Below are 27,209 nucleotides of genomic sequence, written 5' to 3'. Positions count from 1 at the left end.
TCTAGGACTGCTCAAAAAATGAAATTGCATGGTAAAGTTAAGCTACATGTTAGTCTCAATGTGTGTGGCTCCTCACACTGTCACAACATTTACATTTTCTGTCTTCAAATATCATAGAGAATTTTCATACCCCCAAAAAAATTGTCAAATCATGAGCATAAATTAAATGCAAATAAAAGTTTGTGATCAATTCAGTTGACTTTATATCTTATTTTTAACTTCAGTATGATGTTCAATCTATAATAATATCATTCTATGGATGTAGTGGGGATAAATTAAGTGTCTCCATTCAAAATTATACCAACCATACATGATAGATTAAGAAAAATATTTGCTCTATATAGGTTTAACATCAGAAAAGTTGTTTAATGACTACCATTCTGACTTTAAGATAAAAAATCCATTTGAAAATTTATATTTTGTTTGTCATGCTCACCGTATCAAATTTATCCATAGTAACAACAACTTCTGCCATTTCTTGGCCACACACATTCTTGAATACCCTCACCCTTCGGTTTTTCTGAGCTAGCATTTTCCTGCAATCAATGACAATATTGAGAATTATAGCAATGATGATACAGCTGGGTTACTTGCTATACTCTGTGTATATTCACATATTCACAAGGGTCTCCACTTGAAATTCAAATTTTCCTTTCCTGTCTCAAATTCATTAGTTATTGTCCCATGAACTGTCAGTGTTAGTACAAAAAGACTGCGGTGGATCTATATACAAGTTTCTGTATCTTGCAATTCTACTCAATCCATATATGTGCATGCAATGAATCTTTGGTCCATGTTTGTCTCTCCGTCTTCAAATCTGTCTTTCTGTTCCCCATTCTTTGCAATTCATCTACAGATTCAAACTCTCACCTTAGTCTTTTTGACAGCACTGGTTTCATTTTCTTTTTCTTAGTTTCTTCAAAGACCACACCATTAACCGTCCATGACGCAGTCTTCTTCATTGCTGCACTACCTGTGTTAACAGAGATGGAAACAGTTCATCAGTTGATGCATGTACAAAATTTATGAAAGCCTCACTTTTCAATCAAGATACACTCAATTTGAATATTGTATAAGAAAGAATATTGTATACTTCAATCTTTTATTCACAAACATTGAAAAACTTGAATGCTGAAGATCTGCATGTACATCAACTTGAACAAAAATAACTATTGTTTTTAAAGGTTGCACCATGATAAATTTCATTACTTACTTTTTTCTGATCCAAGAGGATCCTTAAAATTTTCTCCACATGAGATGTATACCTCAGCACCACGTTCAATGTCACTGCCAAGCAGCACTTCAACACCATCACTCAGAAAGATTCTCCTAGCTGCAGTCGTCAAGCCAAGACGTACTGTACACTGTTCTAACAACTGAAAACGATGGAAGTTTTATATTGTAAATGATCATAAAGAGTTCTTTCACAAAAATATGCGGCTGACAGTAGTTGACATGACAAGTACAAAATACTGGTCCGGGACGGTTTTGCAGTACCAAAGTTTGCAATTGTTAGCATGGATACGAAAAAACTACATGAGCTTATGCACAAACAATACGGCAGAAAACGTGAGAGATGGCAATCTTGAAATGAAGAAGCAATGAGGGTAGATTGCTCCTTTCCGTTTTCATCAAATGATGGTAATATTCATTCTGATGATACAATTTACTTTTTTCAATTTCAAGGAGATGGTAGCTGTAATTTTTTGTCACATTTTTATTTTGTATAACTACAGTTTCTTGCTCTGTTCCCCACACCATGTTGAGATACACAGTATTCAGCTTGTCAACTCAGCCTGTACATGTGTAAATTGTTTTGTTATTGAATTCCAGTCAAGTCTAAAATTCAAATGTGAACAATAACAATGCATTTTACATGTATTCATGTTGTATTGACAAACTAAATACCAGCAGTACATGTAGATGTTTCAACATTCTTTGGGAAGTCCAACAAGAGACTGCAATTGGCATGCAAAACAAAAATTATATTACGGCTACTGGCCTTTTAATGGATGCTGGAAAAGGAAATCTGTGAGATTCCATAATTCATATGAAAACATACAGCTGACACAACTAACCAGTTTTATGTTTGGTGCAGACACTTCAGCAAAGACATCTCGCTGTCCATTCTTGTATGCAAAACACTTGATGATTTGCGGTGGGCGGTAGAATGTTCGGTTACGTTTTCCTCCTGACGAGTACGCTGATCGCATTGACATTTTGGATGTTGTTGATGATGTGGATTTGGCACTGGTAGGTCTGTGACTGTTACCATCAAAGACAATTGAAAATCAGACTTGCTATACCGGTAATGTAAAACACTGTTGGTTTCCCTGTGCTGGGAGATGCTATATATCATAACAGTACATGTATACTATAGAGTCACTCCACATGTTTTCTTGAGCTACTCAAAGATTTAGCTGGGAAAGTACCACATCTTTTCACATAATACGTAAACTATGCATCTGCATGCATTTGAAATGTTCCATTTCTTAAATGATTAAAGTAATGCAATAAAATCAAAGAATTCATTTCAAATGCTTACCCCTTTGCTCTTGCTGGTGCACTAATAGGTCTTACTTTCTTCTTCTGTTCACCATCCGGTCCCTCTTCCTCACTTTTCCCGGAATCTGGATCCCATTTATCCGTGTCAGCAATGAACTTTGGATCAACTTTTGGTTTCTCACGACCAGGAAGCCGTGCTGACTGGGTGCCAGAGAATGGACGTTTTGGTTTCTGTGCAGTCAGTTGCTGTTGAGCAAACAGGGAACTATGGGGTAGCCTCTGAAGATACGGAGATATTGGCTTGGGTTCCTTATTTCTGTAAATCAATTCATATAGTCTGATATTTATTCATGTATATGTGTATCGTATATTCTAAATCCTTTTATCACAGTCTGGATTCATGCCATCTTAAAGAAAACTTGTTAAAACTAAAATATGAATTGTTGTTTTTATTTTGAAACATCTGTAAGTAGTACATGTATTTGGCTTATCTTCTGACAGGGGTAGGTCATATACACTGATTAAGGGGTTGAAAGTGTAGCTCATACCATCTACAGGGATGATAGGTGGATGTGATAACTTAACAAGGCGGGTAGGTCCAGTTTACCATATTACAAATAGAAACATTCTATTTGACAGCATGCAAAACAAATACATTAACACATCACAAAGTGTCTTAATACAGAAATGTGATTTACAATTACATCACCAGGTGTTCAGACTACATCATGCAAATGTAATTAATAACATGCACATCATCTTGGCTATATTTCATTCAAGATGAAAAATGTGTGATACCTTAGGGAGAAACGAACATATCTTGCGTAAAACTGTTTTAAAAACTTTGTGTGAATGATGGTCCCTGCCAGATCTATCACACTGATTTTCAAATACTGACAAGGTGTATAAGGCATCATAGTAAACATGTTGGTGTATATGTACATATCAGTGACTTTGTGAAGGGCGATACTGATGTAAATTCTAAGATAGTTGCCTAGACATGTTACCAGAGTACCCCGTGGTATATTTAAGCAATAAAGCACACCCAGCGATAGTATACCATGAGATTTTGACCAGTTCACAACATATATGCACGAGCGATAGAGAGTGCATATATGAAGTGAACTGGTAAAAATTAAGTGGTAATATACCATCGCTGGGTGTGATTTATTGCTATTATATCATAACAGTATATTGAAATTCTAGCATGCAACATTATAAACGGATTTTTGCTGTAGTTGAGAGCTCGCGTGAATGCCAACCGTGGTATATGGCCAATATACCACGGTTCTTTTCGCGTCTAGACAAATCAGATCGCTGTATTTGCACCATCAATGTACTGGTATGATATAATAATGCATATTAGGGTACAACATACAGGGTGTTTGGGCTCACAATTTATGTGACTTTTTTCCCAAACCTTGGCAGAAACGGAAATCAAAACTTTACACTATTTCTAAAGTTATTACTGTTAACAGCACCGGGTGATAAGTTCTACATTTTGCCTCAAGAGGGCGTTTTAATCTCCCTTAGCAACCAACAATGTGTGGTTGACTTGGGTCTACAGGGTACTATTGTACACCACACACTATTTGTAAGGGACTGTCTTTTATGTCATGTTATCCACTAAATGGAAGACAAAAAGGTTTAAGTTACTTTCTTGAAGTACACAGAGGAGGCCTCTGAGAATAATGACCTCGCTAAGACACTGTGAAAGGCATGGTTTTAAATCCTTCTGATCCATTGACTGGTTAATACAATGCAGGTGTCATATTCTCTCCAACTGTTCTATACACTGATAACAGGCAGACAGATAAAACATACAGCATTCAATACAGCGATTGCGTCTTTCTTTATTCTGTCAGACTCCAAATAGCAACTATGAATCATTTCTACTCTGTCAAACAAAATTAACAAAATGCCAGAATCAGACAAAATTAATATTTCCACTACATACAAAAACCCAAGAATTGTATTACTGATGAGGTCAAGGACTTGCATTGTAAGCTTTAGCAATATTTATTGTTTTCCCTTGGAAAAAAATAGTTTTTGGAGCTCTGTTGTCAGGAGTGACACAAGTCTCTATTTACTTGAAAGTTAAACATTGAGTCACCAAGTTACATGTACCTCCATTGCCATCTTTCTATGCAGCTATACCGGTAGTAGTGTTAGGAGAACTTACACTTCAAAAGGTATGGATAAAATTTTAACAACATTCTTGAAATATTTCTCCCTTTGCGATTAATTAGTTTAGCTTTTGCTGAGTTGTTTCAAACTTGCAAAAAATAGACAGTTCAACACTCATTTTTCTTGACAGTAATGATTCACTTTTTCTCCTATGATTAACAAAATGACTATTGCAAAAAAATATTGATGAACTATAAACAAATTTATTTCTCTAATGACATGGTCTAATTGTGCCTGATACTTGAAAATTATGTGGTATAAAATTACCACTAACAAATGTGGTCAGTGTCAAAATAGGTGCTGTATACTGGTGTTTCAAAACTACAGCACATTACTTATTCATCTTTGCCACTGCTTCACACCAACTGTCACTGTATTTCATATTTCCTGAGATGCAAAGACTGACTGATAAGCTGAAAAGTTAAAACTCATCCTTGTTCTCATTGCATTTGTACAGGATGTTGATCTCATGTAAGGGTATATTTTCCATCAAAGATATCCAGCCCTTGTACCCGTTTACAACGCATATCGATGGTACAGGCAAGGGTATTTGAATTCAGAAAATGTTACTGCTATGTTTGTAGAATTCACAGTATGGTGTATTCTATGGACAGAATTCATGCAATGCCAGAGATGTTACTATTTAGTACAGCCATTAAATTAAAAAGGGTTTGTCTCCATGGTAACGAAGCAAGCTCTAGTTTTTTCCATCAGATATGTTGATTTCAGAATTGAGAGATTCACATCAGAAGTGAATTCATTTGCCAGTTTCAATGTCCATGCAAAGAGTGTCTTGTCAGTAACCTATATGTGGTGTAGTACATGTGACTAAGTGATAATACATGCATTACATCAACAGAAGGCAATTCTAAAACTAAGCTGAACTTTCCACCAGCAGACTACAATAAAACATTATCTTTTCACTAGTAGAGTAAAATAACACATTCCTATGACAAACAATTTCAACAACATCGTCAGAAGATAGTGAGCTTATTTGATAAAAGATCTATGGTTTTAGATAACAAGAAAGCAAACCAAATCCTTTATCAAAGACACTTGTTTGCTCAGTCAACCTTTCACCCAGACAATTATTGCAATAGAAGCCATCATGGAGATGAAAGTCTTTTTGTTTTCATATTGACTTTACTGTCTCATTTTAAACAGGGTTTTCAAATCTAACACAGTTTGCAAGAGTTTCTCAAGACCCACGGTTGGACCAGACAAGCCATGAATTTAAAAACTGTATAGTTGTACACAGTGATATTGAGTTATATGAATAACTAACTCTCAGTGCTGCAAAAGACAAATGCATGATTCAGTGTCATGTATCTCATAGTGGGCAACTATGTACATGTAATAATTACTGGACTTCATTGCTTTATGGAATAGACTACAAGTTATCTCTTCCTTTAAAAAGTCAACTTATTTTATTTCTACCTGAAAACATAAAAAGTTTTGTATTTGATAGCATTTCTAAATATCTTAATTACCAAGTACATGTACTATAAGACCTGTGACCTTTATCATGACAGAAATCGTGTAAACCATAACTAAAGAATATTGATGGTAGTAGTATGCCCTTGACAACAGCTGTGGAATGGTTGGTTTACAACAAACAATACAATACAGCACAAAAATACATGTACACTGTGTTGGCAAAACACAGAAACAATTCTTCAAACAAGTGCAATTTTGGTTTGTTTTATCACTGTCACCTGAAAGTTCACTTCATAAAACAACCAGTTTGGCATCTCTGATACACAAAATCAACATTCAAGCTGTCTTTACAGTCCACCATACGCTGTACACATACTCCATGGCCATTCAAAGAACTGATCAATACTCGCTAACAATGAACCAGTATCCTTTTCAAACATTCATGTCAAATTTTTTTCTGAAACTTGGTTTCCTTCAAGAAAGGAATTTTAAGTAAATGACTTACTTGAGACAACTTATCCTGGGCTTTTAAGACAAGCAAAAATGCACATGGCATGTGGCATCATGACAGCATAGTCTGTTGCATGTACATGTATACGTAAGTTTTACCTGTTTGCATTGCTAGTCTTGTATTACAGAGTTAACAAAAACCACTGACCAATTACAATTGATTTTCCTTGTCTTGCACACACCTGAGGCTGACTGTTGCATAATTACTTTTCAGTTCTCTTCTAAACAGTCAGAGTTACTGGCTCTTTTGTGCAAGGGGATTATGTTGCTGCATCAACAATCAATAGCGTGGAAAATAGGAAATGTAATATTTCAGAAATTTAGAATTGTTTCAAATTGTTATAAAATAGGACATTACTCTGGTCTCAGTGCATTTTGTACATGTACTTGTTTGTCTCTCTGTGTTAATGCATCTGTTTTCAAATCACCTAAGACTTCACACAAAGATTACACTCACAGAACGTTTACTGTATGCAATGTTAGGTTTCAAATCAGAGATACATTTACAATGTTTTTGAAGTGTTTGAAATATTACCAGGACAGGCTTCTATTGAAACCCTCTTAACGACGACACTTCAGCCTGTTTGAATTTTTCAATTCATTCAAGAGAACCAATATGGAACAAAAAGATAAAAGAACATCACATAAAATTTTGAAGATGGTTATTTGCTTGGATATTTCTGCTTTATTGAATGTCAATAGACATCTTCAGAGGATGGATTTCTCCATGAACTGTTCTAACTGCTTCACAGATTTTTCATCAAAACTACTCCAAGAACATGTCAACTGATACTACCGGTAATTGCAGCAATTACTGGTTAACACTGATAAAATAGACGATTGGTTATAGTATGTTTTGAAACAATAAAAGTTGAACTGTCGATATTCAATCATAAGCAGTTCAAGACAATAGTGATCATGTAATTATTTCTCGTTTCTCAATGCTTTAGGTACACATTTATTATTGTAATGTTAAACAATTTTAATTTGAATACTTAAAATCCCGCCATATACATGTACACAATAGCTGGTATAGTTTTTACCTTGAACCTCCAGTATAATAATGGACTTCACGTTTATAATTCACATTTTTATACAAATTGTGTCATTTATGCTCAATAAAATTAGTGATGTCACTGTAACACTAACAGAAAATAAATTCATTAGAAATATAAGTTCAAGTTGCAGTCCTGCATGCATCTCAGTAAAACATTGTTACTTGTTTTAAAACCAGTTTCTATGACTCTCAGTACATTTTGTGCAAACATACTAGTGTTATATTCTCAGATAAACTATTTCAATTAAACATGAATTGTAAACTTGAGAGTCACCAGAAATTAAGTGTGTTTTCATTATCTTCAATTAATTAGTTTCCAACGGTAACAATTCAAAATTAATTAGTATCAAGCATTGACAATTCACATTGCATACAATTAGACTGAAAAGCTGAGCACACAGGTTACACAGCTAACATTCACACATTGTGGGATGAACAGAAGCATTCTGTCACAATTTACATCAAACTCTGTACATATTGACATTGGATGTTTAAATAAATTATTATACATTAGCTGTGCCATTAAATCCTGAATAAGTCAACATTTTACCATTAAATTGCACTACAATGTTCTCATTAGCAAGGTGAATTCACCACATTACTGACAATAATCAACTCCACGGTGGTCCCGGTTTTATCGGTTTCTTTCCTTATTTGAATATCTCAGCAACTCATTAGACACCCTACTTCTGCAGTGTTGTGTTGTCAAAAATATTACATTTCAATGAAATATGTCATTAACCAATACAGCATACGGAAATCGAGAGCACATTAACCCGCACTGTTAAAGTTCAACGACCCTATCTTATCCAGCTTCTGTTGTAGCTCCTCCCCTTAGCAACCACTGTTTATATACATATTACCTCCTTAGCAACTAGGGAAACCTGGAGTTCAACTGAGTGCAAATCTATTGTAGCAGTTTCAGTGGTATAAGACACTGATAAGATAACTCTTTAACTGATAAATGACAATGTTTTACTGAATAATATTGCAAATGCTGTTTGTCTATTTGAAATCACATAAATTGATTGCATGATTTATTCACAGTCTTCCTTCAATAGAACTCATATCCCAGTCGTAGGTTATGAGTATACATTAGAAATAACATTTAACTTGTTATGCTGTTACAAACAGCATACATTGAGATACTGTTGTCAGCATTTTAAAATGTTGTCAATTTGACAGATTATGTTGAGTTTATATGATGGAAAACCAAGTGCATGTACAATCAATGATTTCCGGTAAAATTAGCCATTATAGATTTGGCAGCAACATAACTAATTCATAAAATGCATGAGGTCTAGTTTGGTTTGTCGATTAATTGTTCAGATTTTTTTTCATTTTCACAAGAACTGTCTTATGATAAGCAACCACGGTTGGTACTGTTATAGGGCGCCCTCTGTGGCAGTACAGAGCAAGTCATAGGACATCGATAAACAGTTGCATGCCATGAAATGTACATGTTATGTATAGCCAAAATTTACACCGCTAACATCTTGATTTGTTTGTTCATAAATAATTTTACCATTAGTGAAGATGCAATTCTGAATATCATCAACTTTTCAGTCTATGAAAAGATCAAAATCGTCTGCAACAATTTTAATTATCTGATACCATTGAATGGTGGCATTCATCTGGAATATGTCTGACAATGTGTTAATGGAAAGTCACACCAATCCAATATCACCCTATCTTTGATGCTTGAATTAATGCCATTTTCTTCTAAATATTTCAGTTTTATCATCCTACACAATGACAAAGAAATTTTGTAAAGATTTTTTAAAACTGACAGACTTTACTCAGTATCTAAATGGAAAAAGGAGGAATTTCTTGAATTTGCCTTCCCTTGGAATTCATTGAACATTTGTATTTTCTGGCAGCAGACATAATTGTGTTGATAATGATCACACACTGAGACACAAACGGCACAAACAGCATAATGGCTTTATAGTGAAATGAACACAGTGGATTTATGTAGACACAGGTACACCATTTGTACGACACTTGTCGGATTTATCTCATTCCTTTTCACTCAAACTCTTGCGCTGTCAAACTGAACAATATGTTTGTTGTGCAATGGAAGTCAAGTGTCATGACCTTTGGTGCACCTATGACCTTTGGGCATTGCTAGCTTTGACAGGGCTAATTGAAGACTTGAAAACAGCCTGTGCCATGGGCATTGTTACCTGCAGGTAATTTTGTACTGTGTATGTTTGATCTATTTCATTGGTGTACTGTGTACATCAGCATTGCTTTCTTTTGAATCAAGATACTTTAATGTGATTGCAAACACATACAAGTATTATTGTGGAAGCATTTATCTCTACCAGAAATCTAGCAAATAATTATGGCCCTGTGTTGCATTACATCACTGCTCTGTTGTCATGGTTACAAAAACACTGCTCTGATTATGATCTGAGAGTGGAGTACATACTGATGTTGATCTATTCATTTGCTCTGTACAACACAAAACATGTTCAATTGCCTAAAAAAAGCTGTTTTAGTGGTTAAGTGTTTTCAATCTACAATCACGCCCACATCTGTTGGCATGGTAACCTGAATAAAACCCGTACATGCCATGATAGTGGTGGTAACCCATTCACATATTCATTCTTTAACACCTCATTGAAGTCTAATTTGTTGAATTTTGTGGTGAAATTCTAGAGAATTGGAAGGTGATAAGGTTTTCAGCAAATACAGAGTCTGAACACATAGTGCTTCTAATCTACTCACAATAAATGCTGATTGCTTTACTAAAGTCACTCTCTGTAATTCCATAATGATTTATGTTATCGCGTGAGTTCAATCAATTTGACTGATATATCAAAAACTAACACATCACATTTACTTTAAACATTTTGACATCGATTTGTCATTTGAGTTTATCAAAATACACTCACATACAATCAGGGGAGCTGAGTCACTATTTTAAGTTTTGCAACTTTTGAATTCTATTCACCTAAAAGTTTATCTATGGCGCAGCGATGTGACTAGTCCATTTCCCAAGCAACATTGTTCTTGAATATTATACAGAGTGTAATTAGCATAGGACTTTACATTACTATCAATTGCTAGAAGAATTGTCATTCTTTGTTAAATCAGTACTATACGAGAACCAAATATAAGGAAGAAAAAAAATCATTAAAAAAATTAAAATTCAGAATCAACACAAACTGCTGAAGTGTACATTAGTTTTGTTTTGCTTTGAAATTCTCAAAATGTCAGTAATGTCATGTTTATAATGATATACTGGTACATTTGCTAGTACATGTAATAATTGAATGGCTGCTTCTCTAAGAGTTCACATTATTTGGAAATATCTGAAAAAATGATGAAAAACAACAAATTTGCAACAAAGATATTTTGGCAAGTACACACATTAGATCTATCTGTACTAACAACCAGCTGGAGAAGAAGAGAAAAAACAACTTTACAAAATCCTGAGTCACTGACCATTGAATTCAAACTATTCATGCAGTGACAATTGTCATGGTAACAAGACACTTATAGCAATCGATGCATTTTAAGACATTCTTGTTATTAAATTGGTCATCAGCAATCTGCTGTGTTACTAGTAATTGTACTTTTCTTCATAACATGATCCTGGAGCACTCCACAACAATATTGAACTGAAAAATTCAGTCATGTGTGGTACAACATTTAAAGCAATACATAAAAACAACTTAAAGTTCTGGCTCACGACATTTTACATGTACAATATAAGCAACAAACCTATATTACACCATTGGAAAAGATCAGGTCTGCTGTCTGCCACTGTACATGTATATAACAATTTTCACTGAACTGGTTTTAAAGCATCATTTCTGTTAATTGTAATATGCTCAAGGCAAAATTTCTAAACAAAAATTGTCTTGAAATTTATTTCTGCATAACTTTGCATGTACAAATTTGCTTATATATGTATCATTACCAGAGAACAAAATGTTCTCAATTTTGAGTGCATGTGAACAGTAACTCAACAAGATAACTTTTTTGGATGTAATGACATTTTCTTTCTTGAATGTTATTTTAGTAAGATTCAAGATGATGGACTGCTAGTAATAACAATTCATTTGCCAAAACAATTATCTTACATTTGTAACTCACAAGAAACCTTCAAAAACATCAGTTATTCATCCTACAAAAACTACTACATATACAGAATGGTATAAGTTCAGCAAATAGAGAGTTGAGAAACAAATTTTTAGTTTTTATGGCCTAATGGATTTTCTATTAGCCAGTAAAGAGTTGCAGCCCGCAGTCAATCTATTTGCAATTTACTAGCCACATTGGCAATTTCACTGATCCAATCAAGTCACAGCGCCTTGCCAATATCAATATCTAACTCTGAAGTAGTCAGTTTATTCAAACCTAACAGTGTTGGACCTGACAATTTTACACAGTGAGTGATAATATATTCTGACATCTTTACATCTCACTTTTTCTCAGAGTACTGCACAATATTATCAAGGCTGACCAAACTGTCATCATTACGATATAACAAATTATAAACGTATTGACGTTACTGTTTTTATAAAAAGTTTACATCTAACGTGTGTGAAATCTGGTAGAGAGTTTACAAATAGTGTCGAAACTCTGAATGAGAATTGAAGATATTAAAACTGACTACCAACTTACAAAACACCACCTGGTGATATTAAATTACTATGCAAGTAAGGGATGTGCATATATAATTAAGATATTGGCATCAACTGCATGGCCAATCTGTGTGAAAGGTTACAGGCAGTATGTCATTATTGGTCAGTGTTGTCCTCACAGACTGATTCACTGATTTTATCATTTATCTTCTTGTCATCTTGATATACAAGTTGAACTTTTCATTCGCTATGATTAGCTTTTCTGATAAGATCACTTGACTGACAAGTACAACTGCAAGTCCCAACAAGACAGTTAAAACTTCACATCTTTTCATCATGACTCCTTGAAAGCTTAAAAAAATATTCAGCATAGGAGAAAAGTGGCAGAGAGATTTACCCTGCAGGATTGATATCTGTAAAGAACATACATTTATATGATTTATCGATGTGTGTTTAGAGTTGATCTAAATCTGTTATCACTCTGTACACTGTATACAGAGTATCCTGGACTTGTTCAATGTTGATGACTCTAAACATATCATGAAGATTGGTTATTTCTTTTTACTTTACTCACGCCAAATTTAAGATTCATTTTGACGAAAACAAGAGAAGAAACTAGAAGGTTGATTGATGTAATGATAGTGCATTGCACAGAGACACAGGAATGAATTTGTCACAAATTGGAAAACTGAAGGTAAGGTTTTAGCTTTGTAAAGTTCTGTAAACAGCATGCTTTGTCAATATTGATGTTGTGTCATAGTCAGCATATTCAGTTTCCAGAGTTACAGTCTATTGTGTGTGGCTTTCTTCAATAGCGGAGATATCCCCATTGACACAAAATAATTGGGGCTTTTAGTAGTTGAGAAATGGCCACTCTAGAAAAAAGGAATGGAGCATTAACGAGAGACAGGACTAGATTTTCATTGGATGCTGTTTTATATAACTTTGTAGAAGTTATTGAGTGAGTTTCTGACTGTGAAAGGATCACATAACACAGTTGTCATGTTTGGACAGGATTTTTTTCTGAAATGTTAACTTGATAATTTCCTAGCTAGGTTACCTACAATAATTTGTGCAATGTCACAACACATTTGAGTTGTGCATGACGTTACAAACACTAACATGTTACAATATCAAAGATTCTGTCTCCATACTTTAGACATTAAATTCAATGCAGGAAAGTTTTATATTCTGAGACGTTCCACATGTCCTAATGCCAAGGCATTTTATGTCATGATCTGATCATGGCTTTTCACAATAGATTTCACTAGTTGATATTTAGTTAAACAGTCTTTACAGTGACAATTTGGAAACAACTTATTGTATTGTACAGAGGATTCACAAACATACAGTAGCAGTATTTAGAAAAATGTAACACAGCTGAAATGGACATTGCAAAGACATAACAATTCTGAAACAGGAAGTAGGTACAATTTTTGTTTCCCTTTGTATATGTTTGTATAGACGACCATGTTTTATACAAAAGAACCCTGGCGTGTATCTAAATACTGTATCTGCATGTAACAGGGAATGTCTTCTGAAGACAAAGGTAAAGAGGTTATCCAAGAAGACGGGACTAAAGACATCTTAACAGACTGCAACTTTTTCTTCATTCCTGCACAATGCATGTGTAAAACACCTTTCACAGCTTATTGTATTTCTCTGCAAACAGGTCAACTTAAACTGTTGAAATAATGGGATTTCTTCACAGGTGCATTGTTGACTGAAGATAATCCAATCATACAAGCTGTTCAATGTTCCATGGACTAACCTCAATGACCTCACCTAACTATTAGTACAGACACATGTTATCAGACTCAGAGATAAGATAAAATGACTAGAAACAAGCCGATTTGTTTATATGCCAACAACTAACAAACAAAACCAGTTCACATTAGTTCTTCAACCCCTATTACCAAATGTAAAGATCCAAGTTAGTCAAAGAATACAATGGGACTGTTCCACAATTTGGTGTTGATAGGGTAAACCCTTTGCTAGTTATATAATTGCTAGTTATATAAAATAGGAGAAATCTAAGGTACATGTAAGGATTGTTATGATTTTACAGCTTTCCAATATGTGGTTAGTTACTCAACATGATGGTCTGCAATAAATATTTCAAACTTCTCACTTCATCAAACATTAGAAAACTGTATTGCCGTTATTTCACTTCCAGTTATCAACTGATAAGAAATTCATTTGATAAAACTCACTGCAACCATTGTGACACGCCATGATAACAAAGTCATCACAGTGACGCCAGTATGACCATATATCAATCATGTGTATCAGTTTTAATATTTGTATCATACATGTAGTTGCCAAAACAGTGATATGAAACACTTTGTGTCTAAAACAGTGCTCTGATGCACATTGCGTCTGAAATTTCAATTCAGCATTTCTTGAACAGAACACATACACACAAGGCAAATCACAGAACCGCTTGTGTGCAGTATGGTATTTTCATTTCAAGCTGGGGATAGGGTGATGTTGATATGTATAAATTTGTGCACAGTGAACTGTGCAGGGATGGACAAACTGCAATTTGAGAGTTTGGACTGAGGGTTGATGCGGGTGCTATGGTCAGGTTTACAAACCAATACAGCCGAGAAAGAAACATACCTGTTACTAGGGGGCGGTCGATCATCAAATCTGTAAACACTAAATCATTAGTTGAAAGAAATAACACAGGCAGACAATTAAAATGCTGTTAAACTTTGCACAAAAAAGGTTACAAAGGTTACAAAGATAACCTGTAAAACACCTTTATCACTCTAAACCATTGCCCCATGCACGCTAATAGCTTTCTTGAAAACTTCCATTGTGTGATGAAGTTACATTACACCTGGACAATATTATTATGGTATAAGTGAGCAATTCTGAATGCTACTAACCCAACAATCTGCAATAGAATATTACAGTATTTGAAGAATTGTGTTTTGGATCTTTTTTAATTTTTTTATTGTTTTGAACATGCTCTTTTCACTGTTGTGAACAATGGGAAAAGTACATTTTCATTTTAACATTAAACAGCAGTCTGTGTGTGGTCAAACTTTCATCTGCTTGTCTGTGATATCAATAATAATCTGTTGAACATTAAGTGTGAATTTATAAATTTATCAACAAGATATTAATACTTCATTGAATCTTTAATGAGGGCACTGCATAAGATTCAGTGAGGGCAATGTGTAGTACAGTTGAAGTTCTGTTGCATCTTGCTCAATATGGGTTGTATACAGTTGCAGCTTGCTAAACACTACGGTTGTATTTTCCATGCATTAACTGCATTTATTGTTAGGTCTACTGTTAGAGTGTTACCATGATACACATACACATACATAATGATGACACTATTTGATGTGAGGCAGAGATGGTTAAAAACACAAACAGCTGATCCTAGTGAAAAAACCTGTCTGAGGAGTAACATGTCAGTGTACAATAACAATGTAACAAAGTGTGTACAGACATTCAGAATCATTAGTTTTGTCAGGGAGGGTATTTGTTGAACATTCAAAATAAGTATAATAGAATTCTAATATTGCAAATAAGGGATAAAAGATTGGATTCATCTCACTGACATTTTGTCTGAGTGTGAAATGAAAATGAAGCTCCCTCTACAGATAAAATTTGGACTTACCCTGCAATTACATCATTCTAATAATATGCTGTATTTTTGTTACATGTTGACTTTAATTTACAGATATCAAATGTATGATCATTATTTTACCCATGTTACTATGACAACATGCATTATCAGCTTTTACATAGCAATATCCCAAAATACATTTCACCCATACACAATAATAATTTTTTGATAGATCTGAATGAAACAGATCATTTCATTGTGCAAATATTTGTGTTTGTGACATGAAACCTGTAAAACACGATAGTTTTATTCTTGTTGCAGTTTGTCTTCATTTACCGATTGTTTCATGGTGCAAATACAGCCCTTTTAATTTGACTTTGGAGTTTCGTTGTTCGATATGCACAGATTACTTGTTTGGTACACTCTAAGATTTAGCGTGCGTGCAATATAAAGAATCACTAGACCAAAATGTAACAATTTATTCAAAGTCACAGGGACATGTTTTCATTTTTGTCTATGAGTTGCTCAAAGAAATGCAGGGACATATTCATGTTTGGTTGACACTGCAAAGTTTTTAGCCAATCATACGCCTGAACTGTGAAAAAATTACTTTTTCAAGAGATAAAAGTTCTGCTACAATGTATTTATTTTTTAACATTGTGAATGATAAGAGAATGTGCAGCAAGTGACATCCTTTGATATTGTTGTGTGTTAGACTAAAACAACTTGTTTCACGTTCAAGAAATCTGTTTGTGCCAAACACCGAAACGCCAAACTCAAATGACAAGCACTGTATTTATGTTTGAAACATCAAACCTGTGCAAGTCTTGTTGCAGTTTGTCAATGATGACAGACATCTACAAAGGTCATGGTAGCACAACTTTTGCACAATGAAATCATCAGAATTTACAAGTAGTTCAGAGAGACAGTACAGTGTCTTACTTTTTCTTGGACAGTGGTGGTGGTTGTTTTCGTAACTCATCTAAGTAAGATGCAATGAGAACATCTTCATAGCTTATGATGTCACTAGCTGTCCTGTTAAGTCGCACAATTTTCTGTGAATGTGAGGGCTGCGTCATGGCGATTGACTCTGAATACTTCATAGAGCGATGGTCCTGTGTTTTTGACATGATGACATCAGTTCAAGCCTTGATTACCTGAAAGACCATGTATTGAAAGAAGCGTTGTAATAACTGCAACTGATGAATGGCACAAATCAATGCATTGATTCATAAAGCCTTGCTTAGGGGGTTTTGATTGATCACAGGAAACTATGTACACAGTACTATGTACAATACAAATATTCATGTACATTGTATATGTACATGGAAAAGAATCATATCTGATTGTGTTCATAAACCTGCACAGGGAATTCTTGTGAATTTTATCTGCCTACCAATATCATTTTCTTTGCAGGTTTAACAATAACTAAGAGTTCAATGCTCTTTGCTGTGCAGGTATGAAGATATGATATAACAACGGCAATGTTCAAAGGTTGACGAAGTGTGTTCTAATAAAACTTTACCATCCACAGTAAAAATAATGTTTGTTGTTGAACCACAGTCAATGATTTTGCATTTGCTATTTTGAAGTGTTAGTTTTTGTTATGTACACACATACCTGTACTGACCCTTTACTGAATGACATGGTTTATGTTTATGGAACATTGTTGTCATGGAGACTGATTGGCACGCTTTGTTGAACTTTGACATGTTTAATCACAAATCCTGTGACATGGATCAAACCCAGACACAAAAGTGTACAAGACTGAACAAAACAATAAAATACAGAACTTAGAAGTGAAATATTTTCTTTGAGAATGAGAGATTCTTTGAAGGGTTAGCTATAGTGTGAGTCTCAGTAATTTCCTACTGGCTGTGTTTGGAATACATGATATTCCGACTCAGTGTAGGATTGGTACATGTAGATTATATTGATTGATATATTGATAATTGCACAGTGGACATATCATAAATATTTATTTTCAGCTTTGGGCTACGCAGTATTTTATGCAAGTACAGTTTGATTGTACAATCTTAGCAGCTAAATAGCTGTGGTATTGTAATGATTGACAGGTTGACGAGATCATTTTTTATTGATTAATAGATGATATATGTGGAAGGATTTAACTGGTAATCTGTGTCTGCCATCTTTTGGAACAATGTCAAAAACAAAATCATTGTACAGGTATTACCAAACATTGCAAAATTTATATTAATGTGGATTACTTGTTGTTAATACACCTGCAAAACTGCCACAGAATACTGAACAATGATATATACCGGTATACTCATTGCAATTTGCTGATTACAGAATTCCGAGAATATAGTCTCATCTTCATGCTTTAACATTTTCACCAAAGATTCTGCCATATCCTTTTTATGCACAGATGCTTGAAATATGTCATCATCAATAGCTTAAGCATTGCAACATAGGTTTGTCACTCACAGAGGCATATAAAAACAGTTCTAATTTGTGACTAGACAGGGGAGGCTACCTCAGAAGGGGATTTTAGGGGTGGGCCACTCTGCCGATTTTGGAGCAATCTATTGATATGTTAATTACAGTTAGGCAAATTAGCTGTGCCTTAGTTCTTCAAAGCTAAGGAAAACGCAGAAACTTGAACACCCGGCCTATGGTAACTATGCAAAACACCCATTGTTAATTTCAGTAATTTCCCAGTGATGATTTGAATATTTCTCATCAATAACAATAAATAATAATATTGTCTGAAAATCCATATTTCTATGATATCCTGCTAAAGAGGAAGTGCAGATCATAATTGTAATACAATGGATTATGAATGTTTGCATTGACTCAGCAAACAATAGCTGACAGTATCTCTATACATGTATGGAAGCAAGTCAACAGTTCAGAAGGGCAGAGCTGGCAAACAACTGTAGGTGCAGGTATCGATCGCTGTTGATGGGTAGCTATTAAACTAAATAAAACCTCATTGAAGATTGAAACAACTCTGTCAGGTCTCCCATCAAGTTATTTACATTAGAATCACCATGTGAGGAAATAAATGATTGTTCAACCACCCAGGCAATAAAACCAAAACGACTCACTGTACTTTTGTAATTACAGTCGATACAATCAAGCAGGCTGGCAACAGTGTTCAGTAAAACTAGATTTTTCAGTGCTATTAAAGATTGCACCAGTGCAGCAAGGCTTTGGTGCATACATGTATTATTCTGTATTGTATGAACATTCAGCATTCTAAAGAAGAGTTTTCTTGTCAAAATGTACATACACGTATTGTTCATGAGAGAGTGAATTGATACAACTTTTTGCATGGTACTTGCTATTTTTCAGTAAACTGTAAAGACAATGAGCGAGTATAAAATGAATCCAAGTGAATTTTGGATCTATCACTGATTGGCTGATTGAACAACTGTACCAGACTGGTAAACATATTTGTCAAAATAGACTAGTATAATTTGGCTATCCTAGGATGGTGATACATGCCTTTAAAATACCAAAAATTTAAAATCATTTTATGGTACTGGTTTTTTGTTCACTGATTCTTTTACTGTTGAATATACAAACTAAGAACACTACCACAAAGATACATAAACACTACTACAATGCATTTTTTAATACTGTACCAGTGTTTGTGTTTATTATGTATGAAAGTATTAATTACGTACCAATATGTACCAGTTACATACTTATTTTGTAGTTTTTGCTTTCTAGACCACTGCAAGTATAATCTTTAAAGTCAAAATATTCACATCACTTTTGTACAAAAACTCCATGTATTTCTAGGATGGAAAACTGCAGTAAATAAACTCAACCATGTAGAAACCTAAACATTGAATACTGGCATGGAACTAACTCCTCTACATGTCATGCAGTAGCCAATACATCAACACAAGCCTTGTTTAAATATTTCTGTATAAACACAACCAACAGTCATCAAATTGGATAAAGTTTACATATAATTTACTGCTGGCTGTATATTTACATCTAATCGTGAGGGATGTATGAATAATTGTTGCTCAGTGTGAGAGACAATTTCAAATTTGTGATGGTGATCAGTTTTTTATTACAACAAGTTATTAACTCTTTATACTGATGGTCTCCTATTAAATGGCAAATTTAACTCCAACTCTATTCATTCATGAATCCAACTGACTCAAAATGCAAAAAATGAATAAAGCCAATCACCCCACTATATTTTCTGGTACAGTACGTATCTCAATATTTTAAACTCACATGTGCTAAGCAATTCATTGTAAACCATGACAAATAGCTGCACATGGTGAAGACATTAAAAAAGTCATGCATAGTGGAAGGAACATTTGGTGTAACCCCATGCAGTGTATGACAGGTACTCTCACTGGATATGATGTAACCCCATGCAGTGTATGACAGGTACTCTCACTGGATATGATGTAACCCCATGCAGTGTATGACAGGTACTCTCACTGGATATGATGTAACCCCATGCAGTGTAGGACAGGTACTCTCACTGGATATGATGTAACCCCATGCAGTGTAGGACAGGTACTCTTACTGGATATGGTGTAACCCCATGCAGTGTATGACAGGTACTCTCACTGGATATGATGTAACCCCATGCAGTGTATGACAGGTACTCTCACTGGATATGATGTAACCCCATGCAGTGTATGACAGGTACTCTCACTGGATATGATGTAACCCATGCAGTGTATGACAGGTACTCTTACTGGATATGGTGTAACCCCATGCAGTGTATGACAGGTACTCTCACTGGATATGATGTAACCCCATGCAGTGTAGGACAGGTACTCTTACTGGATATGATGTAACCCCATGCAGTGTATGACAGGTACTCTCACTGGATATGATGTAACCCCATGCAGTGTATGACAGGTACTCTCACTGGATATGATGTAACCCCATGCAGTGTATAACAAGTACTCTCACTGGATATGATGTAACCCCATGCAGTGTATGACAGGTACTCTCACTGGATATGATGTAACCCCATGCAGTGTTAGACAAGTTAAATAATTATTACGTTACCACCAACAGCTTAATCATATGGCAAAGCTTCTTTTTTATATTTTGTTCATCTCTGCAAAGTTCTCATGAGAAAATTGAGTGTTATTTCAAAGCCACTTGTGGTGTAATGCTACATCGTCAAGTGTACTACAGTAGTATGCAATGCATGTTTCATTACTTGATTACAATTGTTTTCTTTTGACAGAGAGCAACAAAGAAATGCTCCATGCAATTGACACGTATTATTTCATACATGTAGATGAACTTTAAAACCTGGTGTGACGAGGGAAACAATCTAGCCAAGTGCCACACAGATTTGAAATTTGCAAATTTTATTGAGACTCATCTTTTCTCAGGGACCTTAAAAGCTGTGAATGACTAAAATTACAGCACCTTTCAAATAAACAGTTTGGTCTGAATCAACTTTCCGTAGTAATGACATTGGACATGTAGAGAGGATACATATAGCATTACAACCAAGATGTTTATTCTCACAACAGAACCTGGCACATACTAAATGATCCATTGGATACCAAAGTGAATCCAAGATGAGAATGAATCAGAGGCAGGTGTCAAGATGTACATGTATAATTTATACAAATATTACATTCATGAACCATGTACCAATATGCTAGCATAGAGTCTAATGGAGTCCTACTTGTCAACATGTAGCATGTATTTGTAAAGGTGGAGGCACACACTGCAGTATTAACTCTACATGTGCCAATGTTGAGATGGAGACTTCATTTATTATTAGAGACTTCTTCACTAACTGAACACATCACAACACTCACTCACACTCCAAGGCCATGCTGCAAGTGTAACTAAGGAGTTCAAGCAATCTGAGCCAGACAACTTTTTTTTTCAGAATACTACAGTGTGTACATCATAAGTATGTCAGCATCTACACAAACAGCTTTGATAATTGAATGAAGAAATACAGTAAGCAAGATTCACTTATGTTCTATTTTCATCACACCTTGAAACATTATCACCGCCAACCTCTCTTATTACCTCTATATCATTACCCCTTCAAATCATTCAATATAAAGACAATCTGTGTGATCAAGTGCTTGTCTTTTACTGGTAAATGGTAAATGTCCAGGATGTAATTTCAGTGAACTATCACTCTCCTAGAGTCTTACTACATTGTATATTTTTACTCATACTGTTTATCACGTTTCTTAATACTATATTTAGCATATCTTCTATTGAACTTACGAGGTATATTTGTACATATATTAATTCCTTTTCAAGATTCTATAGGCTATTATTGAGTTGTCTTACTGTTTTGTCAAAACAACAAAAATATGTTGATTCTGTTGCTATACATGTATTGTATACATTTGTAAAGTCCTTCATTAACTTTCTGAACCAATGTCTCCACACAGAGCATGCTGGCAAGGCATTGATATGTGAGTGAGATTTGAGATAATTTGATCAGGAAATGAACTGTAAGTGATTAGCAAGTCAGAAGCACATAAAACATCAAAATGAATTGATTTTAATAATACCCAGACTCAATAATAGACCTCCAGTTTTTTCATCTATGCTTGGCTAACAATAGCCACATTAATAATTCAAAACTGCACTATATCAAGATTGGAGAGTTGAACAGAAAAGAGTTACAGTCAGTATGTGCGCTGTGGATAGTGTGTATGTGTGCTGTGGATGTGTCTGTGTGTATGCTACACTGTATGATATGGTGCAATTGTAGCACACCCATGCACAGTACATACACAATGTACATCAGATATGTAAATCCAGCCAAACCAAGCAGACAGAAGTCTAGAGCAGTCCACAAATTGGTGACTGAATGTTTAGTGTCAGGGTTGGTTGCTATGAAGCCTTGGGTTGTCACTACCTGTACGCTCTGTTCAAAGTTCTTTTGTACAATCACAGCTTGGTTACAAAGAACAATTTGCCCTCTCTGTGCATTCAATACAATTGTTAGGCTTCTATTGAAGCCAGTCTGTCTGATAGCATCTCTAAGGTGTTTTATGCATGAGGGTGGAACTACTGAAAAGGATTTTTTGCCTATTCTAAATATAGTCATTTTATAAACAGATGAGGTCATCATAGGGTGAAGCCATGATTTCAATTGAAAACATCATCATATGCACTTGAAAGTTTAATTGTTCCATGAAATTCAACAATATAAACACAAATGAATCAACATTCTGCAAAGTGTTTCATGGAAGAACAATAATGTTCATGACAACATGTATTATACATTCAAAACAAAATTTCCATGTTTCACTAACTTCTAGAATTTTTCTGTTAAATGAGTTAAAGGTTTGTTTGAATAGTCAGATCTGTATTGGCAAGTGATTTGCTATGGCAATTTGTCTTGCTTCAGGTGCAAACGATAGAAATTTTTTTTTCTCATAGACACACCCATTCATTGCAAAAGAGTAGTGACAAAACAATCTAGTAGCCATGTTTGTATAGTTTCACCAGTGTCCATTGCTCAGATATGTAGTAAATTATCAAAATTTATTATAAAAAGCAGCAATAAATTATATTTGTGAATTGTAAACATCCCAATCTTATTCTTGCATTAACTTCTACTTTCAAAGACATCCTGTTGAAGTGATATTTAAATATTGATCAAACACAACTACTGAACTTTGCATGTTTGAGGAGTAGACTTGTAACTTATCTTTTGTTTTCCTTCCATACTTTCAATACATACTTGAAAAATAATCCATATTTTCAATACATATTTAAGAAAAAAATAATGGAGTGACCAAGTGGCTGATAGATTAATTGACTCTGTACAATACTTAAATGTAAATAATTCTCATAATTGTGTCATTGATGTGTTGGCCACTTGAACTTTAAAGTGACTTTGAGGTCAAGTAGATTAACATCTCAACTACAGGTGTCTACCTTGAGTTAAACGGCAAACAAATAAACCAATCTTTGCAACACTGAGTTTCAAAACATGCTAAAATTAAACAGAAAGCCAAAACGTGACGCAGAGAGTCCATTGTTAAACACTAACAATTGATTAAATAATTGTTTCTTTTAATTTCACAATTTTTACACATTTACCATATCATTGAACCAAATAATCTCATTTTCAAACTTCAAAGATCCAAAGGCAACCATTTTATACTGCATATCTCATGTTATGGTCTACAACAAAATGAGTAAAAAAACAGAAGAATCCTTCAAACCGCTGTTCTATTGACAATTGATTACTTGCTTAAAAAATTTCATAGAAATACATGCAGTATTATGCGAATGGTAGACATTTGAAAACTAACGATTTTTTTTTCTTGAGCATACCTTTCTGTGCTGTAAGCAATTCAGTTTTGGGATTGATGCCATTTTGAAAACAATATATTTGTGGACGCTGGACAGTACAAGTAATCTGTGTAGTCATTGATTTATGAGTGTTTTTCTACTTTCTTGTTAGATTTACAATATAGCATTGGTGGGATCAGGAAAAAAGACAACAAAGACAGAGTGGAATCTGATTAAATTAAAATCTTAGGATTAGCTCCTTGTATCCCTTTGTTGTTGAAATTCTGATTACTTGGCCTTAGCGAGGACATCACAGTAGACAGACGTGAAAGGTAATACCTTGGTAACATTCAAGCACATGTCTAGTGGTACGTTCAGACCGACGACTTTGCGTCGGCCCAGGTCCCGACCAGGGCCGGGGCCGACGTAAAAAACCAATGTGGACACGCTGAGTCGGCCCTGGGCCGACTCAGTTTGGTCCCGGTTAGAAGGGGGGGTTCAGGGCCGACTCAGGGCCGACGCAAAATTTGGTCCGACGCAAATCGCCAGTGTGGACACGTTACGTCGGCCCTGGTCCCAGTTGACCAGGCCTCCGCTATGGATCGAAGTTGAACTAGTCACACTATTCGCACAAAACAAACGACGTTTGAAACTAAAGTTTACACCTATCGAAAGTTTTCAATCCAGTTTTTACATTTTAATATCATCCCATGTACGCTGAACTTCCCACCAACCTTTGTTCCGCAAACGAGACCATGTCATTCGATTCCACAGTGCACGTAATAGACTAGAGAGGCATGTCAAAATGCCGCGCACTGGTTATTTCTCCACCGCGGTCTTATATATACCATATGCCCATCCAATAAATGGTGAAGATCTCTCCGATGATTAAAAGGGTGAGTGGTAGTCATATTTGCCCTTCTTGTGCGTAAAAACACAGGAAAATCATGAACAGTAGAAACAGCGTGCCATATTCAAATGCGCCATTTTGAACTTTGACAGGTCAGAGGTCACAAAGGAAGGTAAAGTTACGTCGGCCCTAATTCTGGTACCGGTAAGTGTGGACACGGACCAAATTTAATCCCAAAAGGACAATTATTTGCGTCGGCCCAAATTTCAGTTGGGTTGCCAATGTGAACAAGATATAGGAGACTGATTTTAATCAGATAATTGGACCTCACCTGATACGGCACCTACATTTGTACATGTGTATTAGGATGACTTGTTTTTCAAATGTAAGGATTGGCCGAAATAAAGCAATGTGAAAGATTGAAAATGTATACTGCAAAAGGTTTCAAACGAATTTCACAAATCTGTCCTTAAGTTTATTTCAAAATTCCTTTTTGTTGAAATTGTGTATGCATGGTTCCCAAACAATGGACCATGCATCATGCCTCCAAAACTTAGAATTCAAAATCTATTTGTAGTGAAAGAAAAAACATTTGTCAGTACAAGTACAGCTACCTAAAACAAACTAGCCTTTATTGAAATAGACTTAACATTCGCCTAACCTCTCTAAAATTTTGAAGTTAATCTTTTTTTTATCATCCATTGAATTTGTAATATCAAACTGCCAAGTAGGCGATAAAAAACAAACACTGCATCAGGAGTAATGACCACCACTTGCCAGTTGCACTCAGATTAACAGGAAACTTATTGGACAAAAGAAAACTACAACCACCATTAATTTCATATTTCCTGACTTACTAATTATGTGTCAATTTACACTATGATCATTGTTATTCAGGGGAAGTACATGTATATTATTGGATTAATAACACATAAATAGTTAACTTGCATCAATGGTAATAAAAACACGGCAATCAGAATTGTTTTTCAATATTTTATGAAAATACATCTCAGTTCTACCATCAATGGTCCTACTCTCAATTCGGAGTACAATTTTAAACATATGATACCCCTGACAATGTCAGAGACATATGCAACACTTAATTGCTTTCAAATTCCAAAATTCAGAATTATACTTAGTAACAACATGAATTAACTCAGCATGGCTGGTCTATATGTCCAACTATAGACAGTGGAGAGGTCTATGCTCCGACAACTATTCTTCTCTAAAGACAAAGCACAACAACTGAACCATGATTATGGACTTGGTTATCAAATGCGGGACTTTGAATTTCCCTGCAAAGGACAATGAATAGCTAGCTAATTTGTATTTTATGACCCGCAATTTAAACAATCCCCATTGACACTGTCAAATGCAATTCAAATTCAAATGTTTGCTTCACAATCATTCTATTACTACTGTAAAGTCAGGTACCCTCGAGAAAAAGATAATAAACCAAGAGCCCTGATGCATCAATAATATCAGATTTTGAAGTATTAAAATCACGCACATACACAACGTTTCTGTTGGGAATTCGAATTCATTCTCTGAGCTACATTCTGTTTTATTCGTCAAAATTCCTAGACAGAGAGAAAGCTGTACTTTAGAAAACGGCACTTGAAAACATCGGTATATATACAATAGTTTCAACTTGATTATTCTACCGCGGGGCAAGACTAAAGGTTTGATTTCTTTGTTTCATTGACCTTGGCGTTAGATACATGGGCCACTCAGAGTTGCCCTTGGAAATGCAGACATGCCGAAAACGTCTTCGACTGTCACCATGACCGCACGGCAGCCGTCCAGTATTTCGATATTTATTTTGCCTGTACATCTCATGGTTACCTGTAAACTCAAGTATGCTACAATAACATCTCTGAAACTGAAGTATCCGAGTTTAAGGAAAGAAGAATCGGTAAAAGTGTGTACAATTCGTCGAAGAACATGAAGCGTGAGATCGTACTTTGTTTTGTATTAGGCGACAAGGCTGTGTATCGATTAGCCAGTAACGGTGTAGAAGAAGCAACTCACCTGGAGCGAACACGACAAAAGTTGTCGTTGACTATCCAACCTCCGCGCTGAACTCTGTCCCGATCTCGGTCCGTAACAAAGCTGCAAGAAGTAAAATATGTATTCTGTGGCACGGATCTTCTGAAAAACCACGGGTTCTCACTAAAACGGTCGGTGTTTCAATTATTTACACTTGCGATACTACCACCACCGCCATTATTG

At 35.1% G+C, this 27,209-nt stretch overlaps 1 protein-coding gene across 1 annotated transcript; it reads right to left on the bottom strand.

Annotated features, from left to right (window-relative positions):
* Position 1: 1 nt before the first annotated feature.
* LOC139149538 (doublecortin domain-containing protein 1-like) lies at positions 2-27,209 on the bottom strand. Its single transcript, XM_070721385.1, has 9 exons — positions 27,009-27,209; positions 16,823-17,037; positions 14,917-14,955; positions 2,546-2,821; positions 2,079-2,265; positions 1,214-1,376; positions 871-973; positions 437-536; positions 2-7 (listed from the first exon to the last, which is right to left on the bottom strand). The coding sequence occupies exons 2-9, from the start codon at positions 17,008-17,010 to the stop codon at positions 2-4; spliced, it is 1,062 nt and encodes a 353-aa protein (XP_070577486.1). The 5' UTR covers positions 17,011-17,037; positions 27,009-27,209.

The sequence above is a fragment of the Ptychodera flava genome, chromosome 1 (genome assembly GCF_041260155.1).
Source record: "Ptychodera flava strain L36383 chromosome 1, AS_Pfla_20210202, whole genome shotgun sequence".
In the NCBI taxonomy this organism is placed as follows: Eukaryota; Metazoa; Hemichordata; class Enteropneusta; family Ptychoderidae; genus Ptychodera; species Ptychodera flava.
Note: the sequence above shows the minus strand (reverse complement) of the source record. Positions and strands in the feature narration are given on the sequence as shown.

Excerpts from the sequence above, each read along its gene's own strand:
- LOC139149538 (XM_070721385.1), bottom strand. The coding sequence starts at position 17,010 with ATGTCAAAAACACAGGACCATCGCTCTATGAAGTATTCAGAGTCAATC. Across the intron at positions 14,956-16,822 it reads CCACCACTGTCCAAGAAAAA|TGTTTACAGATTTGATGATC; the intron begins GTAAGACACTGT and ends CTAATGATTTAG. Across the intron at positions 2,822-14,916 it reads CGACCGCCCCCTAGTAACAG|AAATAAGGAACCCAAGCCAA; the intron begins GTATGTTTCTTT and ends ATTGATTTACAG.